General features: G+C 41.3%; 1 protein-coding gene across 4 annotated transcripts in view; it reads right to left on the bottom strand.

Annotated features, from left to right (window-relative positions):
- Window positions 1–2,500: 2,500 nt before the first annotated feature.
- DIPK1A (divergent protein kinase domain 1A) overlaps window positions 2,501–24,205 on the bottom strand; it is a 40,612-nt gene continuing 18,907 nt past the window's right edge. For all 4 annotated transcript variants that reach the window (XM_048859840.2, XM_048859841.2, XM_048859842.2 and 1 more), the window contains 4 exons: window positions 13,229–13,363; window positions 11,766–11,873; window positions 9,642–9,818; window positions 2,501–5,496 (listed from right to left, as the gene is read on the bottom strand). In XM_048859840.2, the coding sequence (XP_048715797.1) occupies window positions 4,684–5,496; window positions 9,642–9,818; window positions 11,766–11,873; window positions 13,229–13,363 (1,233 nt within the window). In that variant the 3' untranslated portion in view covers window positions 2,501–4,683. The remainder of the gene's footprint in view (window positions 5,497–9,641; window positions 9,819–11,765; window positions 11,874–13,228; window positions 13,364–24,205) is intronic.

Below are 24,205 nucleotides of genomic sequence, written 5' to 3'. Positions count from 1 at the left end.
AAGTCAGAAACCGTGCCTCTGTCTCCTCTTTGTTGCCCCAGCGAGGCTGTGGTCTGGTCCTTTAAGAACCTGCTGTACTCTGCTTAGTGCTGCGAGACACTCTCCCATAGCATGAAAGCCCTTCTCCTCCTCCTCTTGGGGCCACACCTGGCTGGGAGGAGGTGGTGGGACAGCTCTTTTAGCAACAGCTCTGCAGTATCTGCCCAGTTCAGGGAGGCTCTGGAGTTGCAGTCTGAAGGGGCCAAAGCATCACACCTGCCCAGCAGTTGGTTTGGAAGTTGCTCCTGGCAGAGGGGGTTGGAAACCACTCGTCTGGAGGAGTTTGTTTGATGCACACAGAACCCTTGCAGAGACTCCTAGCTGGCACATCCCACCCTCAGTTTTGTCCTTGGGCAAGTGTAATCTTGCTCAAGGACAAAAATGTAGTGTTCAGTGGATTTGGTAGCCCACTCAGTATCAAGAAAATGTAAAAGAATAGTGGTGGCAATGCTAGTGTATGAGCTTTCTTGCAGAGTTCTTCCAGTTCATTAGCAACAAAGTGATACCATTATTGCTGTGCAATGAGAAGATGCATTGAATAATTTTTTTAAAAAAATCTACATGAAAACTAGATAATTGAAACAGTGGGATACCTTGAGTTATGAATTATCCTACCAATGTTGATTTTAATCTCTAATGTTCTTTGGAATATCCAGTTTCATTTGGAGCAATTGCTATTGAAGGAAAGATGTTGAACACTAAATAAAACCAAAAACTAGTACTGCCAATCGCATTCTTACTACAGGCTAATTCCAGGTTTTAAAACCTTGCTTACATTAATCTGTTCTTGCCTTTTAACTTTTCATACTGTTAGTGGAATTAGGAAACTATTGAACAGGATTGTCTTCCAATTAAAATTAAGCAGTAATGAGCTCATTAAGGAAGAATCCAATTGTTAAGTGAATTTACTGCAAAGGGAAAAAAAAAAGTTTTAGAGGCTCTGTTGGGTGTGGGGCGAGAAGTAATGGAACTGGTGTAGTCTGTTTTTAAACAAACTACTGAATTGACAAATTATGTAATCTAATCTGTTATTTCAAAACTCGCAAGGTTACCTGGAAATTCCTCTGTACACACATGTGAAGAACTGCTCTTGTACCTTGCTAAAGGAAAGGTACTAGTTAAATTACAGTTCTAATATTATGGCCACCTGCAGTGGGAAGGGGGTGTAAAATGTCATGATTTAAGTATTTGCACTGCTGTAGTTTTTGTAAACCCACTCAAAATAAGAACCTCCCTCTAACTCTACTATTGAAACAAAGTTTCATTACCACTAAGGTGCCACCATTCCCTCCACTAGCAGTCTAGGGTTTTATAGTGAATGTGTATATCACACAAGAGAAGCTATAGCATCTCAGAACTATTCCCTGTAGGGGAAAAAAAAAATAATGGTTTGCCCTGTAACTGCTCGTCTTAATGAGACTTTTGGGATAAATTTCCAATCTGATGCACAAGTCCTGTACTCTGCAGAAGCTCAACCTAAATTTGTCAGCAGCTTTAGTGATAATTAAATGTGACTATCACTAATATAGCACCTGGTATTAAGTTCATTTACATGGTCCCCATATTTTTGGTTTTAGTATCAGATTTTTGGGGTCTCACGTAGTTTGATTAGAGCTAGCTACACTGATGCTACACTGGTTTACACGGAAGCTGCGTTTTGTTACCCAATCATGAGAGTTGGAACTTTTTAAACAAAAGCTCTGAAGCAGGATTCTACAACTGAGTAACACATTAGGGCCTGCTGGCAGGCAACTCAATTCCACTGGCTACCCCAACTAAGGGCAGGGGTTAAAAGCATCCAGCAATGCTTTCCATTCTCATTTGTTACCAATTTACACTATTTCCAGTGAAAGACTAAGTGGGAAAAAGGTGCCCAGGGTTGTTGACTAAACTAATCTGCCAGTAGTCTGTTTCAGACAGCATTTTTTTAAAATGAAAAGTGAATTTGTAATAGTACTTAAGCACATGCTAATTTTAGGCACATTAGTCCCACTGATTGCACTTGCTTAATTACCTTGAAGAGAGTCCATAACCTAATGCTTCAGATGCTTTTTGTAATATTTAGTTGGCACAATAGGAATTTATACTTGATCTTACAAATGATCAGTATAGATTACTACAGTGCTTGCATTTTCAAAACATTTGAGTTAAGAGCTCAAGTCCCTTGAAACACTTTAAATAATTCAATTGAATTAGTCATCCCTTGATTACATTACTATTAAGAATAAAACACCCATTAATTTGACTCTCTGCCAATGACAATGGACAAACAAGATGATTTATGTATTCAATCTAAACGTTTCACTGGGGTTCAGTTACATGACTTGCTCCTTTTCTATAATTTAAATTAAGAATCAAATTGAAGCCGGACATCTGAAGTTATTTTAAGATAAGTTTTCCTTTTAAGAGTTTTCAAACACCCAGTGTTAATTTATGAATAAATACTGCCGTAAAAGAGGGAAAGGATTCCTTTGATTTATTGTAAACAAAACTCTAAATGAAAGCTCCTGGTGCAGTAACAATCAAAATGTACAATAAATTGCATTGTCGACAAGTTTCCAGTTATCCAAAAAACATTTAAAATATCCACACTATTTCGTTCAATAGTTTCAATGCATAATAGCCGTAATAGGATTCACATTCAGATTATCTGGTAAGAAAATGATATACTTAATGTTTGGTTTCTTTATTAGTTGCAGATATATTAACGCCTCCTCTTGGAAGGCAGATCAGTCAATTTTAAGGAGACAGCAGAATGGTAGATACTGTGCAAGAGTCAAACAACTGAATATTTACAAAAAAGCAAAATTACACCTACAACAAGAGAATTAATACTTCGGACAGCATACACGGAAGGACAATGGATGATTTTACCTTCTCTAAGTATGTTTGTTATATGCCTTCGTGAACAAGAATTTTGTTGAATCCAGATACTAATAATAATTTAAGAAGCGTGTTTAACACAAAAGACCTGCAAAGCAGTAAAAAGAATTCACACTTTAAATAACACTTTTTAAATAAAAGTTTTTTTCCTCATCTCCCTTGAACAAAAGGTAGAAGTGAATTAAGTGCGTACAAAGGGTTAGTAATGGATGAATACCAAGCAGTGTTCACAAGTGCTTTACACACACACACAGATTTGCAAAGTCTCATTTGTGACTCGAGCCACTCCTGAGCAAAGTCAAACTGTGTGGAATGTGGACAAATGGGAGTTAAGATGAGATTTCAAGTTATTTCCCTCATGATCCAAGTCTAGTATTCACTCATTGCTTCAGAGGTGCAGAGAATAAACCTAGCACCCTGTAAAAATTTAAACAAGAACATGCTAAGGAGAATATTTCCAATAATAAACTAATTATTGATTTAATGCTTAGGGTAAAGATGGGCCCAAATAGAAACAAAAAACTCCATATATGAACACCTCCAAAGTTTAGGGAAATCCAGATCAGGCTCTAGATTCGATCCTGTGGCTTAGGCCTAGCTCTAATTTAGACATTTCTTAAAGTAAACCAGGAAAGAGTAAATGCAAGGCTGATCTTGCCACACAGCCTTAGCTACAAAATCAAACTTTTAGACTAGATCAGTGTTAGAAATGTAGTTTTAGATACTTAAGTCAAACTAAGGACTCTAAACCTTTACTATGAGGATCTCCATTATAAAGGCTACCACACTGCAGCTACCAAAACTATTAAAGTTCTTTAACTCCTGACCTTTTTAGAATCACCTAGTCCACAAAATCCCTGGCTTCAAAACTGGCTACTGCTTAACTTTCCTTATATCTTACTGACATTTTAAGACTCAGGCTTCGTAGCTTCTCTATTTCCCCATTGTGTAATGGTATATTGTTGCTCTAGTATATGCGACTTTTTAAATATATAATACATATTTTAAAATCTTAGCTTCCAACATGGCATGTTGTACTAGGACGTTTAATTAAGAACTTTCAGCTAATGTAGTAACATTCAAAATATATGTAAGTATGAGGTAAAAAAGTGTATACAAACAAAATCTAACTAAAAATCTCTCATACTAAAATACGCCGTTTTCTGGAATAAATTTTAATTGTCACACTGAGTTTAGCAATTTAAAAATTTTCCATTGTGCAAATTCTGCCATGCTAAGTTATTAGTAAACTTCATCCTCAAAATGTTCACTTCATTCAAAAGAGTCTCTTGGACTCAAGCACATTATTTCTAATAGTGGTGGGTCTTTTGGCTAGCATTTGTAACACTACTTGGAAAAAAATAATTCTCAGTGGATATTTACAAATGAATGATGCTAGTCACAGCATTAAAAAAAAAGTTAAAATTAGTCAATATGGTAGCACAGTGAATATTGACAGCAGGAGACCCCAATTTAGGGTCTTCTGCCAAAGTGCAAGGAGAGGGCAAGCACATGGTTTTTTATTTCCATGATAGAGCATTCTAACCACAAGGCTCTTGTAACTTCTGCTAGACAATTCATTAAGTGGCACATTCTCTCTCTGAGAAGCACTGTAATACTAGTGTTTGCTGGAGTAAGAGTTAGGAAAGTTAATGAATTCTGAGCTAAGAAGAAATATTTTAAAAATGCCAAAGATGCTTTTGATAAAAAGTGGTAAATCTCCTATAGTGGCAACAATGTTTTCTTCTGTGGTTAAAGATACTAAGAATCATTTGTATGGGATATTTTCTTCCACAATAAAGTTTTTAAGTTGTTTAGTATTAAAGAATGTTCCATTTCCATCTGGTTTGCTGTGACTTTAAGGGCAATACAAGAATACAGTTGTTTCTCTAACTCTTCACGTATTTCTGATGGAGCACCGCAAAGCAGATAGTCTTTTAGTAACTGGCATACTTTTGCCAAGTTGGGCTGAATTATTTCTGTGGTACATTTCATTTTACTTTGGTCGCATAGAGTTCTACAGTCTGTACCATAAACACAGTCCAAGTCAGACTCACAGTGACGATCTTTAATTAATTCCTTCAAATTAATTTCTGGCACAATTTTTCTCATGTCCACCATTTTCAAGTCATATTTATCATTATAACCCAAGTTTTTGGCACTGGTATCACACATAAGAAAATTCCCATAAGGTCCATGAAAAATGTCTTCCACAAATTCTAAAAGCCCTATAGCAATTTTTGCCTTTCTAGGCCATGATGGAGTAAACCACTGGTCCATGCTTCTTCTGAAACTAGAGGGAATGAAAAGTTCTAAGATCCATGGAAGGCTTATTCCATAGAGAGAGGTATATTCAACTCTTTCCATCACATAGAGATCGCCACAAAACCCCATCAATTTTGGGGTGTGTTCTTTATCCTGGAGGATCACCATAAGTAGAAACTCATTTAGCTGCAGAAGAGCCCATGCCGACTTTGCTTCTGGTAAGGAAACTCGACCATCTTTGTTTCCATCAGCAACTGACAGGATGAGATTAACCAGTTCAGAAAGATTTCCCTGTTCACCCACCTTTCTCTAGAAAAAACAAATATATATATTTAATTCCTTATACTTTTTTTTTCTAAAAACTATTAAACTGGTTATGTGTCCTGTGTTTTTATATTCAGTGAAATATTTTACCCGTTCTACTCAGCTGCATGTGGAGCCTACAGCAGTGTCTATGGTCATGCTCTGGTTTTTCTGGTTTCACTACACGATACATACACAGTGCTTTTTGGGACTATGCTGAGTGGTCCTTTCATGTATATGGTGCACTGAAAGTATGTGTTTTCTTCCTTTTCTAACTCCTAAAACTTCGCACCTTGTCCTCAGTAAGAGTCTTTAATGAATTATGTTAGGTATCTTTGTAATTAGAGCTGTCGATTAATCACAGTTAATTCACTCAATTAACTAAAAAAAATTAATTGCGATTAATTCCACTGTTAAACAATAGAATACCAATTGAAATTTATTAAATATTTTGGATGTTTTTCTACATTTTTAAACATATTGATTTCTATTACAACACAGAAAACAAAATGTAAGGTGCTTACTTTATATTATTTTTTATTACAAATATTTACATTGTAAAAATGATAAAAGAAATACTATCTTTCAATTCACCTCATACAAGTACTGTAGTGCAATCTCTGTATCGTGAAAGTGTAACTTACAAATGTGGATTTTTTTTGGTTACATAACTGGACTCAAAAACAAAACAATGTAAGCTCTAAAGTTTTACAAGTCTACTCAGTCCTACTTCTTGTTCAGCCAATTGCTAAGACAAATAAGTTTGTTTACATTTATGGGAGATACTGCTGATGGCTTCTTATTTACATCACCTGAAAGTGAAAACAGGTGTTTGCATGGCACATTTGTAGCCGGCATTTGCAAGATATTTACGTGCCTGTAGTGGGGTGGTTACCCGCTCCGGCCCTGACAAGGCTGAGGCCAGCCCTGGGAGAGGGCTGGGGCTGTGGGGAAAAGCCCAGGCTGATTAAGGGAGCAGCTGCAGCTGTGGCCAGCTCAATCAGGTCCAGCTGGCCCCTAGAAGAGGCTGTGAGCCAGGAGCCTAGTCAGTCTCCCTCTACCTGTAGAGGGAGAAGGGCCTGGCTGCAAGGTGCCGAGCAGACACCCAGATTGGAGCAGGGCTGGGGAAGGGCCAGAAGAGCTGGGAGCTCTGGCCTGGAAAGCCTCAGGCTGCAGGCCTGACTACAGGCCGAATAGGTGTAGGGTTGCACAGGGGCAGCCCATGGGTAGGCAGAGGCAGCAGATCTCAACCCCCCTTGCCTATGATGAGTAGTGCTTACACTGCAGTCGGCCCCAGAGAACGGGGGCTAAGTGGGGACTAGCAGTAGCCCAGACTGAGGCGAGGTGAGGTTAGAGGTTGGGGGTTCCCCTGGGTGGGGAGACCCAGAACCTGAGAGTGTGGGGGTACTGCCAGGGGGGCAGTACCCCAGAGAAAAGGGCACTGGGTCCTGGGAGGGACATGGGGGCCGGCGGGAAGGCGGATCACCGGCCTGCAGAGGGCGCTCCGACAGCTGGTGAGCTAATTCCCGACGACTACCAGCAGGAGGCACCACAGGCTGAGTCCGAACCTTTACAGTGCCAGATATGCTAAACATTCATATGTCCCATCACGCTTCGGCCACCATTCCAGAGGACATGCTTCCATGCCGATGATGCTCATTTAAAAAAAAAAAAAAATGCACTAATTAAATTTGTGACTGAATTGCTTGGGGGAGAACTGTATGTCTCCTGTTCTGTTTTACCCATATTCTGCCATATATTTCATGTTATAGCAGTCTCAAATGATGACCCAGCACATGTTCATTTTAAGAACACTTTCACAGTAGATTTGACAAAACACAAAGAAGATACCAATGTGAGATTTCTAAGGAAATATACAGCACTAGACCCAAGGTTTAAAAATCTGAAGTGCCTTCCACCCCTCTTCAGATTTTGAAGTGTGCAGCATGCTTTCAGAGGTCTAAAAAAGAGAAACACTCCAATGCAGAAACTACCGAACCTGAACCACCAAAAAAAAGAAAATCAACCTTCTGCTGGTGGCATCTGACTCAGATGATGAAAATGAACATGCATTGGTCGCTCCGCTTTGGAACGTTATTGAGCAGAACCCATCTTCAGCATGGACGCATGTCTTCTGGAATGGTGGTTGAAGCATGCAGGGACATATGAATCTTTAGCGCATCTGGCACGTAAATATCTTGCGATGCCGGCTACAACACTGCCATGCAAACGCCTGTTCTCACTTTCAGGTGACATTGTAAATAAGATGTGGGCAGCATTATCTCCTGCAAGTTGTAACCAAACTTTGTTGTCTGAGCAATTGGCTGAAGTAGGACTGAGTGGACTTGTAGATTCTAAAGTTTTTTTACATTGTTTTATTTTTGAATACAGTAATTTTTTTATACATAATTCTCCATTTGTAAGTTCTACTTTCATTATATAGAGATTGCTCTACAATACTTATATCAGGTGAATTTTAATATACCATTTCTTTTGGTTTTTACAGTGAAAATATTTGAAATCAAAAATAAATATAAAGTAAGCACTGTACACTTTGTATTCTGTGTTGTAATTGAAATCACTATATTTGAAAATGTAGAGAACGTCCAAAGATATTTAAATAAATGGTATTCTATTACTGTTTAACAGTGCGATTAATCATGATTATTTTTTAATCATTTGACAACCCTACTTGTAATACAAACATTTTGTGGTTCTTTTGCTATAAAAGTTTTGTGTTCAAACAACATTTCATAATAAACAGAGCTTGTTTTACTATGACTCAGCTGATTAAAGCTTGCATCTTGCAATAGTGACAAGAGATTACAACAAGGAATACAGTAATTTCTAGCTAGTCATAAATATGTTTTTAATATCTTAGTACTACTCCTATACTAATAAATGTATTTTCATACTTAGTTCTGTCCTCTGTCACTTACTATAATAACTTTCATTTCACTGGTTTAACAAACCAGCACGACTGCTGCGCTTTTGAATAGGGAAGTCCTGTCTCTTCTGGAATCAGAACTGTGCTACACACATCTATGACCAGTATAGACAGGACATTTTTTCAAAGCCTTATCTACACAGAACGTTTTCTGATATTGTCCTGCAATTACTCTAGCATCTTTACAGCTCCACCAATGTTAATTATAGGGGAAACCACTAGTGTAAACCCGTCACCAACATTCTTACCATCATGTTGCATAGACCTGCTCTGAGCAGGGGTAAGTGACACCTGTAGATCAGTTATCAGATTTTCTGTTTGGTTTTTAAACTCATACTGCCACAGTTGCTATTACTACTGGAGTTACATGATAGTTACTGATAGACATAATGACAGGTTTCAGAGAAGTAGCCATGTTAGTCTGTATTAGAGTAATGGAGGGAGAAGTTCAGAAAACCCTCCGTGTAAACATATCCTTATATCAATACTTCTATATTGGGAAAACTCAGCTGCAGACTACTTAATACGATAGGAATAGTTTTTAGTATGGTGCAGAAAAAAAATGCAGAGGAAGAGATACCTATTTCTCTGGTCACAATTGTTAGCAAAACTGATGCTAGCAGAGTTCTAGAGGATTCAATCCCAGTATGAATAGGGCCTTCGGGACACCACTAGCATTATAAATACAACCATGTCATGGGACCAGGCTACAACACAGTTCCAAACAGTGGCTTAAGATTTTAAGGGCCAAAAACAGGTTGAAGCCTTAAACAGGTAAAAGTTGCATGCTGGCTTCCATTCCAATAACTATCATGCCACCCCAACCCCTCTATTTTTGTTTTTCTTTTAAATTACTCATGATTGTCTCTAACATGTAACTCTGGGTCAGAAATTTTTCATGCTCATATGATCTACTCACCAGCAATCACTGTAGCCTGTAACATAACTGAGTTTTTCCACAATCACAGTAGGTTCTTAAAGTGAACAAATATGAAAATTGTCCTCAAGGCTAAAATAAAAGGTCATCCCTAACCTAACTGGAATTGTAGCTTAGTAGGTTTTGACTTTACATTTAATTTGTGTACTCTTCCTGCTGAAAACAAACAAACAGACAAAAGAGAATCAGGCAAAAAATAAAATAAATAAATAAATGTGGTGAGAATCAGCATCTATGCTCATTTTCTCTTCTTTGACATATACTTACTTTTAAAAGACCATATACCATTTCTTTGAATTTCTGAACAGTAGTTCCTCTAGTTGGTTTATCAAATAGAACTATTTCTTTTCTTGGTTCTGGTTCAGTTCCAAGATCAAGATGAATAATTTCTTCCATCTGGCATTTTATAACACCTTGTAGATTACCCCAGATTCCTAAATACATCTATGAAGAAAAAAGACAATGAGATAGTTGCATAAAATTTTCCTCAAAAGCTCTCCTGTCTTCTACTGTCCTGAGTCAGAATGCTGGGTTTGCTCATTGAAACTGCAAGGAACCAGCATTCAGACTGGTAGTGGCAACTCCCTGTACACTGTGCCACTTTAAAACATATTTAAGAGAGACCACTGCATCCAAATACGATTTTAAAGAGCAACAGGCCCATGCTCCATGAAAAGTGTGCTTTATACAATGGCATCAGCACCTTCTCCATTAAAGCTGATAAGAGGCATTTATTTTGGTTTGGTGGGGCAAGATGGGAGAGAGGAAGCACACTGTACCGGAACACAGGCACGCTGTCAAAACCTTTAATGGATCTGGAGTGTTTGCACTTTTGGAAGTGACCGTGTAATGAACATAAGAATGGCCCCACTGGGTCGGACCAAAGGTCCATCTAGCCCAGTATCCTGTCTTCCGACAGTGGCCAGTGCCAGGTGCCCCAGAGGGAATGAACAAAACAGGTAATCAAGTGATCCATCCCCTGTCACTCATCCCCAGCTTCTGGCAAACAGAGGTTAGGGACACCATTCCTGCCCAATAGCCATTGATGGACCTATCCTCCATGAATTTATCTAGTTCTTTTTTGAACCTTGTTATGGTCTTGGCCTTCACAACATCCTCTGGCAAGGAGTTCCACAGGTTGACTGTGCATTCTGTGAAGAAGTACTTCCTTTTATTTGTTTTAAACCTGCTGCCTATTTATTTCATTTGGTGACCCCTAGTTCCTGTGTTATGAGAAGTAGTAAACAAAACACTTCCCTATCTACTTTCTCTACACCAGTCATGATTTTATAGACCTCAATCATATCTCCCCTTAGCCATCTCTTTTCCAAGCTGAAAAGTCCCAGTCTTATTAATCTCTCCTCATACAGAGGCCATTCCATACCCCTAATCATTTTTGTTGCCCTTTTTTGAACCTTTTCCAATTCCAATATATCTTTTTTGAGATGGGGCGACCACATCTGCACACAATATTCAAGATGTGGGCATACCACAGATTTATATAGAGGCAACATGATATTTTCTGTCCTATTATCTATCCCTTTCTTAATTATTTCCAGCATTCTGTTCACTTTTTTTTACTGCCGCTACATATTGAGTGGATATTTTCAGAGAACTATCCACAAGGTCTCCAAGATCTCTTTTTTGAGTGGTAACAGCTAATTTAGACCCTATCATTTGATATGTATAGTTGGGACTATGAAATGGGATTTCATAGCTGCTCTAGAGCAGGGTCCATATCAAGTATAGGTTTACTGTACATTTAAAGTTTCAGCATTTTAAAAGTGGCATTTGTAAAATTAGAGAAGTAGAGAGTTACACAGTATTACTTAAAGCATGCATATACATCTGCATAATAGGATATGCCGAATCATCAAATACACTAAGAAATACCAAATCTATACATTTATTGGACTGTAGTATTTATCTAAATCACTGTCCTCATTTCCCCCACTACCCAATTTATTACAGATTTGCTGAACCGAGCATATTGGATTTAAAATGCCTAGAGTTAAAAATGATTGAGTGGCGAACATCCTATTTCATGGAAACAGAAATGTGAATTAAATACAAAATTCAGACAAGTATCATCCTTGTAAAATAGAATCAAACATTATTCTGAATTGTTGTCTGCTGTTTCTAAGATAGTGTTCTATACTGGTTGACAGCTCAGATTTCTCACTTTTAGAATGGGATTATAAGTGCTGTGCCAACAAGATCCCTTGTTTAAAATTCTCATCCCTTGAATATCTCAGTGAGCAAAACTTAAATAAGTAAAATTTAACTGTAACTCATTTTACATAAGACCTGTTTAATATTCTACAAAAAACAACCCCCAAACCTGATTTAGATAAAGAATCATATGATTAGCTCATATAAATAAAGTCATACCTGGTTATTGGGTTTCGTTGACAAACATTTTCCAAAATACAGAGTTTCTTTAGCGCAAAGACTACTACAGACTGATCCATCAATAACTCCAGTCTTATATTTATCACACTGAAAGATAAGAAAGGGGAAAATAGTTTCTAGAAAGAACTCAAGAACAGAAAGAGGAAACAATACATCTGTTGGCTTTTCCAAAATCTATGCTTTTGTCCGGTAAAATGAGAAAAAAGCTGTACAAACTCTGAAATGTGTCTGGGGTACAAAAAAAATATTCAGATACACCCCAATTCTGCAAGTTGCTCTGCAGAGGTGAACCCCCTGCATCTGCACAGAGACCCTATATAGAATAGAATACAACAGAATGTTGAAGCTAATGGGGCTCTGCGCAGGTCCAGGGGTCTACCTGCATGGAGCAGTTTGCAAGATCAGGGCCTTATTGGGTAAATGATTTGAACTGGGAGACAGATGGAGAGCTTTTACTCTCAATCAGAAGAGACCTATCGAAAACATGAAACAAACAAACAAAACTACATGCTATATGGTGCCAAAAGATGCCTATTCGGGGCGGTTGGGGGGGAGGAGGCGGAGAATGTAAGAAGTACAATGACTGCTAACTTGTTAAGGCATCTGCTAACATGCATCTCTACTTTTACATAGGGGTCTGCTAATGAGTATCTCTACTGCCACATGGAATCCTCAGATTTCACCATTCTGAAAGAATAGAAAAAGGAACAGCCTGCCATTGAGTTCGTAGTATTATTTCTTTTAATCTATACATTCTTTCAGTAAAAAAAGGATGTCTATGCTTCGCTGTAGGTACTGACACATTTTAAAAATACAAGTATAAGATTAGATTATTCTAGCAACTTTCCTTTGACCAATAATTAAAGGTATAATAGCCCAGCAACCAAAAACATATTTAAGATCTTTACAATCTTTCACCAAAGTCCTTCCGATCCCTCGCAGCCAGGGAAAACAACATGCCCTAAAAAGCCAATAAATTAAAATTATTTTGGACTGTGCAGGAGAAAGTTTCAAATCTACAGGGCCTCATGTGGAGAACACACTGCCAGCTGCTCCTCTCTTATAAAAGAGTGAGATTCCACCTGAGTGTCTTGTGGGTACTCTAGTAGCATGCATCATTTTTAACTCATCAGAAGGAGTTAAACAAAGGCAGGGGGAATCACTAAGTTAAAATTAGTATGTCAATTATGATTGAGCCTCCCACAACAAAACTGTCACAAAGTGAATTTGATCACATGGCGGTTTACAACTGAGCCATTTAATCAATGAGAAAATAAAGTACAAAAATAATTGGTTTTAGCTGTAGGTAACTGAAATTAGGATTATTGTATTTGCATAATGTAATAGTAAATATTACTTTTGATGGTAACTACTGAATAATTCAAAAGTAGATTCATGGATGATAAAAAAGCTTAACAAACAAGACATACAAATATACTTACTATTATTTTCTTACAGTCATGACCTCTGCATAGCTCTGTGTAAGTGGAGTACTGAACATATATAATCCAACTGCCAATAAATACTGCTAACCAAGAGATGAAGAGATACTTCATTCGCATATATGAGAAGCGAACCTGAAGATATAAAAGAAAAACAAAGGTAATTAATTCAGGAATAGACTGAACTGCTTCCATTGTCCTAACATGATCTGCCATTCAGTCTTTACAAAAACTCTATATAAAATCCAGTCATCTTTTTTATTAATGTGTTGTAATTTTTTAGAACACTAAGTTCCAGCATCAGACAGAACCGATGTTGGATACCAACTATAGGGGAAAAAGAAGGACTCTGATAATAGAAACTGGAAAAGTAAGACCAAAAGGGAGGGTTGGTAAAAGTTTACCAAATAGAAAAAATTTGAAACTGCCAAATTTCTACTATTTCTACCTATGCCAGTCCACCTGGAAGAAGCATTTATTGTCAGTCACTTAGAAGTGCTATTTCTGGAAAATCAGTTCCAACAGAGCAGAAACTAATGAAAGATATAACCTAATCCAGATTAAAAATAAATATGAAATCATCAGTATATGCGGGTCGGGGTGTGTGTAGAAGGAAGTAATTCCCATGTGTTTGAACACTTTCCATTATGTGGCTAAACAGCTGCATTCAAAGGAAGGTGATGGAAAGTTCCATGTACTATTCTGATCTCCAACGGTCTTCTACATTGTCATATTTTCATTTCCCGTCTACTTCCACCTCATCAACTACATGTTATCCCTTTGGACAAAGGAAGGTTGTTTGGATTTTTAATGTTTGAGGGTGGGTTGCTGCTGTCTGGTTTAAAAAAAAACAAGCAGGGAGATGCTGATCTGGCCATTTGGCCATTTAGGTTTTTCTTCCTGACAATCTGAATTGCTCATGATCTGATTTTGCTCTCAGGAACAACAGAAAGTGTAGGAGAGAACAGAACAGCAAAGACCAGTCTTGGCAACATAAAGAGTGAGGATTCAGATTACGTAAATGTTAAAATGCCTGTTCATTCTTCTTCAGCCACATGAAATCTGTGCTTTGTATAGCAAAACAGTGAGACTTGGCAGGCATGCAAGGAAAGGAGAGATGGGAAAGCAAAAGCATGGATATGAGAGGTAGTAAAGTACATAAAAGATTTTGTTTCTGAAGGTTCTTGTTCTTAAATCTCAACCAGAGGCCTTTAAAGGTCCACTTACACCAAATATGAATACCAGTTTCAGCTGGAGATAGCAGTTCTAGGAGAGAGAGCTCTGTAATATTGGATTGCTGTAAATGATAGTGTCTTTAAATTAAACCACTCAAAGAGAATATACAAAATTGTTTAAGCATCTTAGCATAAATACTTCACTCTAAAAAGTGATCTTACAAAGGAGAATAAAGAGAGAATTTGCTGGAAGTCTAAACAAAGTAGATTATCTTTTTTTTAAAAAATAAACATTCAAAAAAACCCGCAACCCCCTGCTTTTAGTACTGATCTTACTTTAAAGATCATTTGCTTTCATAATTATGTTCCAACACTTTTCCTTGAAGGAAAATAAAAATTGCCATGACATATTAGTTTTGTTTTCCAGATATCTTCTAATTAGTGCTCTATTTAGTTTTATTTCAACTTGCTAGACACTTGGAAACAAGTATAAAAAGGAAGATTCTTTCACCAAGAACCTCCTATTCTAAATAGAGCATATATAGACAATGGATGGGATGCAACCCAAAGCAATATGAATGAGTGGTGGAGTAGCATGTGTCTTATTTGTTTTATAGTTTTGGTTTAGGGTGGGCTTTTTGGTTGTGTGTTTTTCTTGTGTCTATTTATTATCATTTCTCAGTTCACACCTCTTGAGGTTATTGTTTCAGGCTGTCTGAATATGCAGGCAGTCATCAGTTGCACTCTAGTCACATTTATAAGCTTCTCTTCAACTGTAAGATCTAGAAACAGGGTGCATAAAAATCAATGATTTTTTTAATAATTTTTTTAAAATTTAAAATGGATATTTAAATTCAATACTTTTCTTTTAATATGAACCCATTTAAAATTAAATTAGAAATTATAACAACCTAAGTTAAGGCCTAAACTTATTATAATCTATTAAAATAATTTAAATTAAAGTAGTACACGTTTGCTACTGAGGTATTAGAGAAAGCCAAACTACTGAACTGGTAGAAGTCAGTGGCTACGCACATGCAACAAGAGTTTGCAGCAGTGCTAAACCAGCTTTTAACCGAAGTAGCCTCTTCCTCAAAGGCAGACAAAATATTGTCATTTCAATTTATTCAGCGCTGTTCAGTTCAATGACTAGTTCATTCAAAAACCAGTGGGAGTAGAAAAAAGAGGAAAGCTTTATTTCCTTTTCTAATCTATGAAAAATTAAAGATGATCTTATCACAACTCTAGAAATTGGGACCCTGGGCAAAGGCCAGTAGTGCCTTATTCTGGCTCTGGTGTGATGGGAACTTGAAGAGGAACTAAACATGGTCAGAATAGTGACCAAGGTAGGAGATATTCTGTGGCAGCATTTAGACCAGAAACAAAAACTATTTTTCTCTGTTCCTACATTCATTTATGCCTCTGCAAAGGTAAGTGTTACCAGGTACTTTTCTGTGGTGGCTGCTATTTTCCCCTCCAAATCTAAGATTTTAATTTTTAACACACACTTAAGTCTCTAACCCTTACGGTTGTGAAGAAAACCTTCAGAATGTGAACATAGTGTAAACCAATGAAGTGAAGTCTGCCTGAGTCCACAAACTCAGTACATACTGTTCCTTTTCATCTCATCTCAATTGCATGTTAGCTCTGAAGACCAATGAGAACAATTTAAATATCAATGTAGTTACAGTTTTGCCACTGACCAAAGTCCATAGGTAGGGTGACCAGACATCCTGTGTTTTAGAGGAACAGTCCCATATTTAAGCCCTTCTACAGGAGTCCTGACTTTTTCTTAAAAATGGGCAAATTGTCCCATATTTTGTTTCCCTCCCCCTCATCAATACTGGCAGGTCCTGCTTCTGGCTAGATCCCTGCTCACCAGCTCCTCGCCCACCAGTGGTGAATGGAGGGCCCAATGGTCGAGGACAGGAGTGCAAGGCTGGTGGCAGAGCAAAGGTGTAGCGTGCAGGGCCAGCTGCTCCCCCTGCTTGTCCGACAGTGCAGCCCCTGCTCCCTGCCAGCTCTCAGCCAGCAGGGCCTTGCTCCCTGTCCTGTTTCCAGCCAGCATTGGCTGTATGCTGTGGCAGCCAGTGAGTGCGGGCAGGCACTAGGCAGTGGCTGGTTATGTGTCACCTCTACTGTCCACCATTTATGTGCTCCCCCCTCACTGTCCACTCCCTGCTTTGCCCCTTCTCACTCACTCTCTCTGTCCCCTCCCTCCCCCCACTGCTCCTCCATATCCCTCCGGCCAGGTCACATCCTGCTCCCAGTGCTGCGTGGAGAACCAGCCCCTGGTCAGAGTGCTCAGTTTACTGGCAAGCTCCTTCCTTCCATTACTGCCTCTGCCTGGGCCACTGGCCCAGGCAAGCCCAAGACCCTCTGGCCCAGGGAGCTGACTAGGAGGAGTCAAAGCCCCGCACAGCGCTGGCACAAGGTAGCCTCTCTGCCCCTCAGCTAAGCTCTGGCGTGGCGGGGGGTGGGGAAAGGGGGAAGAGAAGTGATTTCCAGTCTGTTCACGCCCTGACCCTGCAGGCTCCACAGCAGCCCCCAAGACAGGGGCTTAGCACCCTCTTCACCTGCCCCCTCCCGCCCTGGGTCCTACCCCCAGGTACCATGGGGCTTCTCAGTCCCCTAGGCACCCTCTGCTGCTGAGCCACCTCTCTGGCCGGGTTTGCTGAAGTCCCTGCAGTCAGGTTCCCTGGTGCACTGTGCAGCCTTAGGGCTTAATCCCTTCCTGCCTGCACTGTAGCTAGGGGAGGGTGAGGAGGGGCAGCCGAGAGGAGGTGTTAGCTGCCTTTTGACACTGTGCAGGCAGGACGGATGGGAGCTGCTTCCAGCTACAGGGGGGTGGGGGAAAAAGAGAAAAGCTCTGCAAAGACATGGGCCTGGTCATCCCTTCCCCTCTCCTGCGGCTAGAAGCAGCTCCTGTCCCTTCCCAGCAGGGCCCAGACAGGCATGGAGGGCAGAGAGCGCTGGGCAGGGAGGGGACAGTAGGTCAGTCCTGTACACCTCTCTCACACAGCGCTCTCTCTCTCTCTCTGTGAGTGCGTGTGTGCGCGTGCGCTCTCCCTCTGTGAGCCCTAAAGCCTTAAAGATAAGAAGGTAAATAAAAAGAATTCAACGATGCCATATTTCTTTTCAACAGGGATGTCAATTTGAACATTTGTACTGCATAGTTCTGATTGATTGCGGTTGAACTCTCTTGAATACGAGTAATTTTACCAGGTGTCCTATATTCAGCATAGGGAAATATGGTCACCCTATCCATAAGAAGGAATAATACCAAACATTATGAAGATGTTGTTGTGGGTTAGATTAAATCTCATTGACACTGATAGGTATGAACACACCTTTCATTTAAAATAGCTATGAGAGACAATTAAGGAGACCCACCTACAACAAGGCATAACGAGCATGCCCAGAATTCAGACTATTAGGTGGACGAGCTTTGCTGAGTATTGTTTGGGTAAAAGAGAGTATGTATATGCTCCAGAGAAACATAAGAGAAGCAAGAGACTGGAGCCTTGTCTACACTTGCAAGTTAGGGCACATTAAATCATCCCCAGGCGGCCTAACTCCTAAGGCGTCCACACTGGCAAGGCACTTGGAGCACCTGGACTCGGTAGCTGGAGCACCCCTGGAAATCCACCTCCATGAGAAATACAGATCTTTCTGCTCCTAGGCTGAAGCACTGGGGTGTCAGGGTGGATGGCGTGTTGCATTACTGTGCTATGATTGGCCTCCAGCAACGTCCCATAATCCCTTGAAGTCAAGTGGCCACTCTTGTCATTGTTTTGAACTCGGCTGCAGGCATGCAGCTATCCCCTTTCAAAGCTCCATTTCTGACATCCGGCATGCTTATCTGTTCCAGGACACAAAGCAAACCATTACTGTAGAATCTCTCTCTCTCTGCCTCTACATCAGAGCAGAGAGGCCGGCCAGGGGTGGGGCTGATGTCAGGGTTTCCTCCTGCCGCTGTCTGAACTTACAAGACTGCATGTTGACACACGCAGGGCCATCCCTAGGCATACGCAGAATACGCAGCTACGTGGGGCACCATGACATTTGGGGCACCAAACTGCCCCAAATTTCATGGTGCCCTAGGCAGCTGTGTGCTGCATATGCGGCAGCACCAGCTCCGGCAGCCAGCCCTATCCCCCAGCCTGCCCCGCTGCAGGCTGCGCCCACTGCAAGGGGCGGAGCCATTCCTAGGGGAGTGTGGGGCCCGGGACAACTCCCTCCGCCTTGACTCTTAGTCTTTCCCCATGCTCCACCCCCACCCCACCCCTATTGCACCTCTTTCCCCCACGCCTCTTTCCCCAGTGACCCCGCACTCACCGGCAGTGATGGGAAGCGGAGCAACCCGTTCCCAGCCCACCCCACTCCACCAGCTCCGAGCTGCATCGCTCCACTTCCCGCTGCCAGTGAGTGCGAGGGCGGTCCTTCCCCCTCCCGCAAGCGACCTTGCTGGGGCCAGGGAAGCAGAGCAGGTTGGGGCTGGGTCGCTCCACTTCCCACTGCCGGTGAGTGGGGGAAGGGCAGACCCCTTTCCCCAAGTCCCCTACCCCGAACGACACAGCTGGAGCAGGGGGAGCGGACCAGGCTAGGGCTGGGTCGTTCTGCTTCCTGCTGCTGGCGCCAGGCGCCCCGCTATTCCCCTGAGCCGCTCTGGGCCTGTGGGGTCCCCCCAAAACAGCCCCCAACAGCTCCTGCCTCCCCAGCCCTGCAGGCCTTGATTGCAGCCCAGGGGAGCAGTGGGGAGCAGGTGCTCAGGCTGCGTAGTGCACCATAATTGGTAAGGACGGTCCTGGACACACTCTCCGCCCCCCAAAACACACTGTTTCACCCCCCACATACACACAACACCCTCCCTGTCACACTCCATGCGCCCCAATTGAAAAGCAGCTGGCAATCTAGTAGGATAACCTGGAACAATGGGATTGGGAAACCTGCATCGTGATGCTGTGCCTGCTCCATTAGGCATTGCAAACCCTTCCCAAAGCATGCTGCAGCCACTTGCACACGGGGATAGCTACCACAAGGCACTACTCTCTGTGGCGTTGCAATAGCTGCTAGTGTGGACATGCTCCATAGCCACAAGGAGCACAGTGTGAATACACAGCAGCGCTTTCCCTGCTGCTGTCTGACGGTTAGTTTAACTCTCAGAGCTCTACATCTGCAAGTGTAGATGTAGTCTGGGGGAGAGAGAGAGAGAGAGAGAAAGAAACAGGCTGGACAAGCATGGAGTACAGCTCTGGAAGGAGCATGAGAGGGAGTTTTTGGGTCTGCAGCTTGCTAAAGAGCCTTGGTGATCTAAACAAAGAAAATATCTTCTTTTGTTTTTTTGGTTCCTCCTGTATTCAGAGAAACAGGACTTTGTTTATTTACAAGGAATTTACAAGACTACATTGAAGAAAATAAAAAAACAAACAAACAAACAGACAAAAACAGATTCCACTGTCACTCTCTACTCCCAACTGCAATACACACAGGGGACAACAGGCATAATTATATATACAACCCACGGTCAGTGGCATCTTATTGTGATGTCAAAATGGTTTCCATTACAAAATTTGGTTGGGGGGAGGGAGGTAAATATAATTTCCCTATTATGGAGTAGTACTGTCTCAAGGTAGGCAGAATTGTCCTTAATTCATAGCTGGGATTCAAGACTTCCAAAGAAAGCCCCGCATGCTGCAAGAACTGATAGGGGCTCTTTAGAAGACTTATTTTCAGGTACTGAACCAATACCCCGGTAGTGTTAAAGAACACAGTGTGCTAAAGAAGGTTCAGTTTTTCAGATGAAAGAATTGGGGTCCCAATGGCTTGCAGTCATTAAAGATCCCACAAAACACAAATCATGGGTTGTTATCCGAAGTGCTCTACCCAAATTCTAGTTTGCAGACAGTTACATTCTGCTGACTTAGTTCTCCCTGAAGTTTCAACCTGATGCAATCTTCTTCACTTTGTATCCTACTATTACATAAGAGCCAAGAACATATGTTTGCTGCTTTTGTTCATAGCCATGACATTTTGCCACTGAAGCTGTGCGATCAGCTAAGCAACCCTGGATACGCCACAATAGTGACATTCTGCAAGTGCCCAAATCATGGTCCCCATTTCCCTTTTTCAGAATAACAGCTCCAGAGAAGCAGCTCAATAATTATGTCTAAGATTTCATCTGAAGTTGCTTATTTGGTCAGGCTAGACAAAGCCCTGGCTGGGTTGATTTAGTTGGGGATTGGTCCTGCTTTGAGCAGGGGGTTGGACTAGATGACCTCCTTCTAACCCTGATATTCTATGATTTGGCTCCAATAGATGTATTTTTCCCCTCTAATACATATAGTTTTCTAGAAAACTCAATAGTATCGAAGAAACAGTTCTAAACAGACAGGAACACAGTGATTTACACACACACACACTTTCAAAATGTAGGTACTACATTCCTTAACAATGCAATACATTTCAGCCTCTACCCACGAAGGGGCCACTCTTGCAAGACTTCACCTACAGTTCCCCCCCACCTCCCTCCATAGTAACTTGCCCCAGGCTTCAGTGTATGCATCCTCTCAGGTACTTCGATACACTCCATAAAGTTCTAAAGATTGTTAGGGAACATATTTTGACACCCATGTACATTTGTCAGTAGTCGGGTCCCAAAAAGAAGTAGGAATGCAAGACATAGTGCAGAAACCCTTCTCGTAATGTAACCTCTCCTGTCATTTGGGTAAGCGTCAGTCCTTAGTTTTGCATGCTGCTAATATTACTTTTCCGTGAAAGCAACTGTTGTAGCAACCACATGGATTTTTGGCAGAATTAATAGAAAAGCAGGTGATTGCATGATTGTGAATGGAGAGGGAAGGTGTCCCACAAGATACTGGATAAAATTGTCAAAAGAACCTAAATGACTCAGGCCATGTCTTTACTACAAACTTCAAGTTGATTCAACTTATTTAAGCATAAAGCCACAGCAGTAAGTATATCGCTTGTGCATACTTGGCTGCTTGCATCAGTGTTGCATGTACTCACCAGGAGTGCTTGTTTTAATGCACAGTATGGTGACTCTGCAGATAGGTATCCCAGTGTGGTATTTGCTACTGGCAGGATTGCTGCCTTTTGGGAAATTTTCAAAATGCATTGTGGAGTAAAAAAAAGTCACACACAGGTGACAGGGAGCAAAGGGGTCAAGTTCATAACATGTAACTTTCTCCCTCCCATAATGCTATTCATATCCCATAATTTTCATGCCTTTAAAAAAATAAATAAATAAAAATCCACAAACCCAGGTGGGCACAACCCTTTTCACAACCTACAGTCTCTTAGAGTTCTGCAGTACTCTCACAACTGTTGCAAACACCGGACAAACAATCCTCCAATATCTGCAGAGCTGCAGGATAGATTGCTGAGGGACACAGTGAAAAAACAATTTGAGGTAGCTGGTAGCATTCACAGAGCAGTTGCAGACAGTCAAGGAACACTCCTGAGCTTGAGAAATGAGCACTGAGTGGTGGTATTGGACAGTAATTCAATCGACGAGCAGTGGCTGCTTTGAAACGAGCAGCAGCGGCTGCAGAATTTCTCGATGCAAATGGACACATTCCTGGATCTGCGTGCTGACCTAGCCCCAGCTCACCAGCACAGAGACACCATAATGAAAGCTACATTGATAGCAAAGGAGTGAGTGACGATCACACCATGGAAGCTTGCCACACTGCATTGCTACCAGTCAGTGGAAATCATTTTGAGGTTGGAAAATTTAGTGAGGGCCATTGTCATGCAAGTGTGCAGGGCCACTAATAATCTCCTGCTACACAGGGACTGTGAATCTTGGCAATGTGCAGGACATAGTGAATGGATTTGCAGAAAGAGGATTCCTGAACTGTGGTAAAGCTATAGATTGCACACACATCCCTATTTTGGCACCAGCCACCTTGCCACAGAGTATATCAATAGAAAGAGCCATTTTCTATGGTTATGTAAGTGTTGATGGATTACCAGGGATGCTTCACTGACATCAGTGTGGGCTAGTCAGATAAGGTGCACTGCTCACATCTTTAAGAACACAAGATTGGTCACACAGCTGCAAGCAGAGACATTCTTCCCAACCAGCAGATTACCACTGGTGATGTTGGAATGCCACTAATGATCTTGGGGAACCTTGCCTACCCCTTGTTCCCTGTGTATGAAGACATACACTAGCCACCTTTGCGTTATGCTGTTAAGATTCAACTGCTGGCTCAGCAGGCACAGAATGACAGTTGAATATGCTTTTGGTAGATGGCATGGATGTTAGCATTGTTTGCTTACAGGTCCCGATTCAGCGGGAAAAAATATTCCAAAGATTATAGCTGCCTGCTCGTCCTTTAGAATATCTGTGAGGCAAAGGAGAAGTTGCCACCAGGATGGAGGATAGAGGTGTAGCAGCTGACTTTGACTTGTAGGAGCAAAACAATGAAAAGTGTATACCTTTGTCCTGCTAATTTGGGGTTGGGCCTGGTTCTATCTTTACATTTAAACACTGTAAGGAAAAATGCATTCACACACTCACTCAAGGCTCTTTCCCCTTCACTGGGCTCTGCGCTCGGCTGGTGGGACTCACTAGATTGTGGTGGAGTCTCAAAAACAGGTCCTGGCTGGTGGCATAGCTGGACCTCCATGGTGTGTGTCCCCCCCACCCCTCCTTCTTGCTGTTCACAGCGGGGTTCTGTGTCTCAAGCTCCTCAGAGGTATCTAGAGTGGTCTGACGAGTGCTAATGGAGTATCCGCCAAGTATGGCATGCAGCTTGGTGAAAAAAGTAAGTCTGCAGCTTAGCACCAGACTGATTGTTGGCCTCCCTGGCCTTATTGTATGCATGCTGAAGTTCCTTCGCTTTTACATGGCACTGCTGCTGATCCCTATCGTATCCCTTTGCCTGCATTCTCTGTGCAATCTTTTCATAGATGTCCACATTTCCATGGCTAATCCATAGCTGTGCCCACACACTCTCTTCTCGCCACAGGCCCAGGAGATCCAGTGCCTCCAATCTACTCCACACAGAAGCACATCTAGTGCATGGAGCTAACACGGTCAGTTTGGCAATTGCATGAAACAAGAGACAGCTTGTGTGCTCACAAAGCTGGGCAATCAAGAAAAAACATTTTAAAAATACACAGAGTTTCTAAAGGATGGTAGCTTCTGGTCTACGTGGCCCCTGGGCAGCAGAGTGGTCAGTGTCAGGCATTGGGGACAGCTGCTAGAGGACTGTTAGGGACGACATAGATCAAGCAGCATCTACACTTGCACCGTGTCAACCTCAGTAGATCAACCATGGCTCAATATCATTCAATGAGATGGTTTTTTGAGTCACTGTAATATGGTGCTTACATTGGCTGGAGACAAATTTGAGTCTAGAATTTGAGGTAGACGTATGTACAAATAGGCTGATGTAAGGCAACTTATATTGACCTAACTTTGTAGCATACACCCAGCTTTTGGAGTCTAAACCCCATTTTCAAAAGTGACTTAGATGCTTTTGAAAATGTTAACCAATCTCTATTAGGGTGTGACCACATTATCAGAATGTTTGAGAACTCCTGCACTATAGGTTTTTTTTGTTTGTTTGTTTGTTTTTAATAATTATTTTGTAAATGTTGATGGCACTAACCAAAGAAAGCTTCCTGGTCAGCCCAGACATGTGGAGTTTTCAAACACTGCATAATGCGACAAGTTAAATAGAAAAGCAATAATGCACCCGTAAGTATTGCAACAGTCCTAATGCCATGAGTTAAGATTTAAACTCCTATCCCCCAAAAAAGCTAAAGT

The sequence above is a fragment of the Caretta caretta genome, chromosome 8 (assembly GCF_965140235.1).
Source record: "Caretta caretta isolate rCarCar2 chromosome 8, rCarCar1.hap1, whole genome shotgun sequence".
Lineage (NCBI taxonomy): Eukaryota > Metazoa > Chordata > Testudines > Cheloniidae > Caretta > Caretta caretta.
The sequence above is the reverse complement of the archived record's forward strand: the minus strand, read 5'-3'. Positions and strand labels throughout refer to the sequence as shown.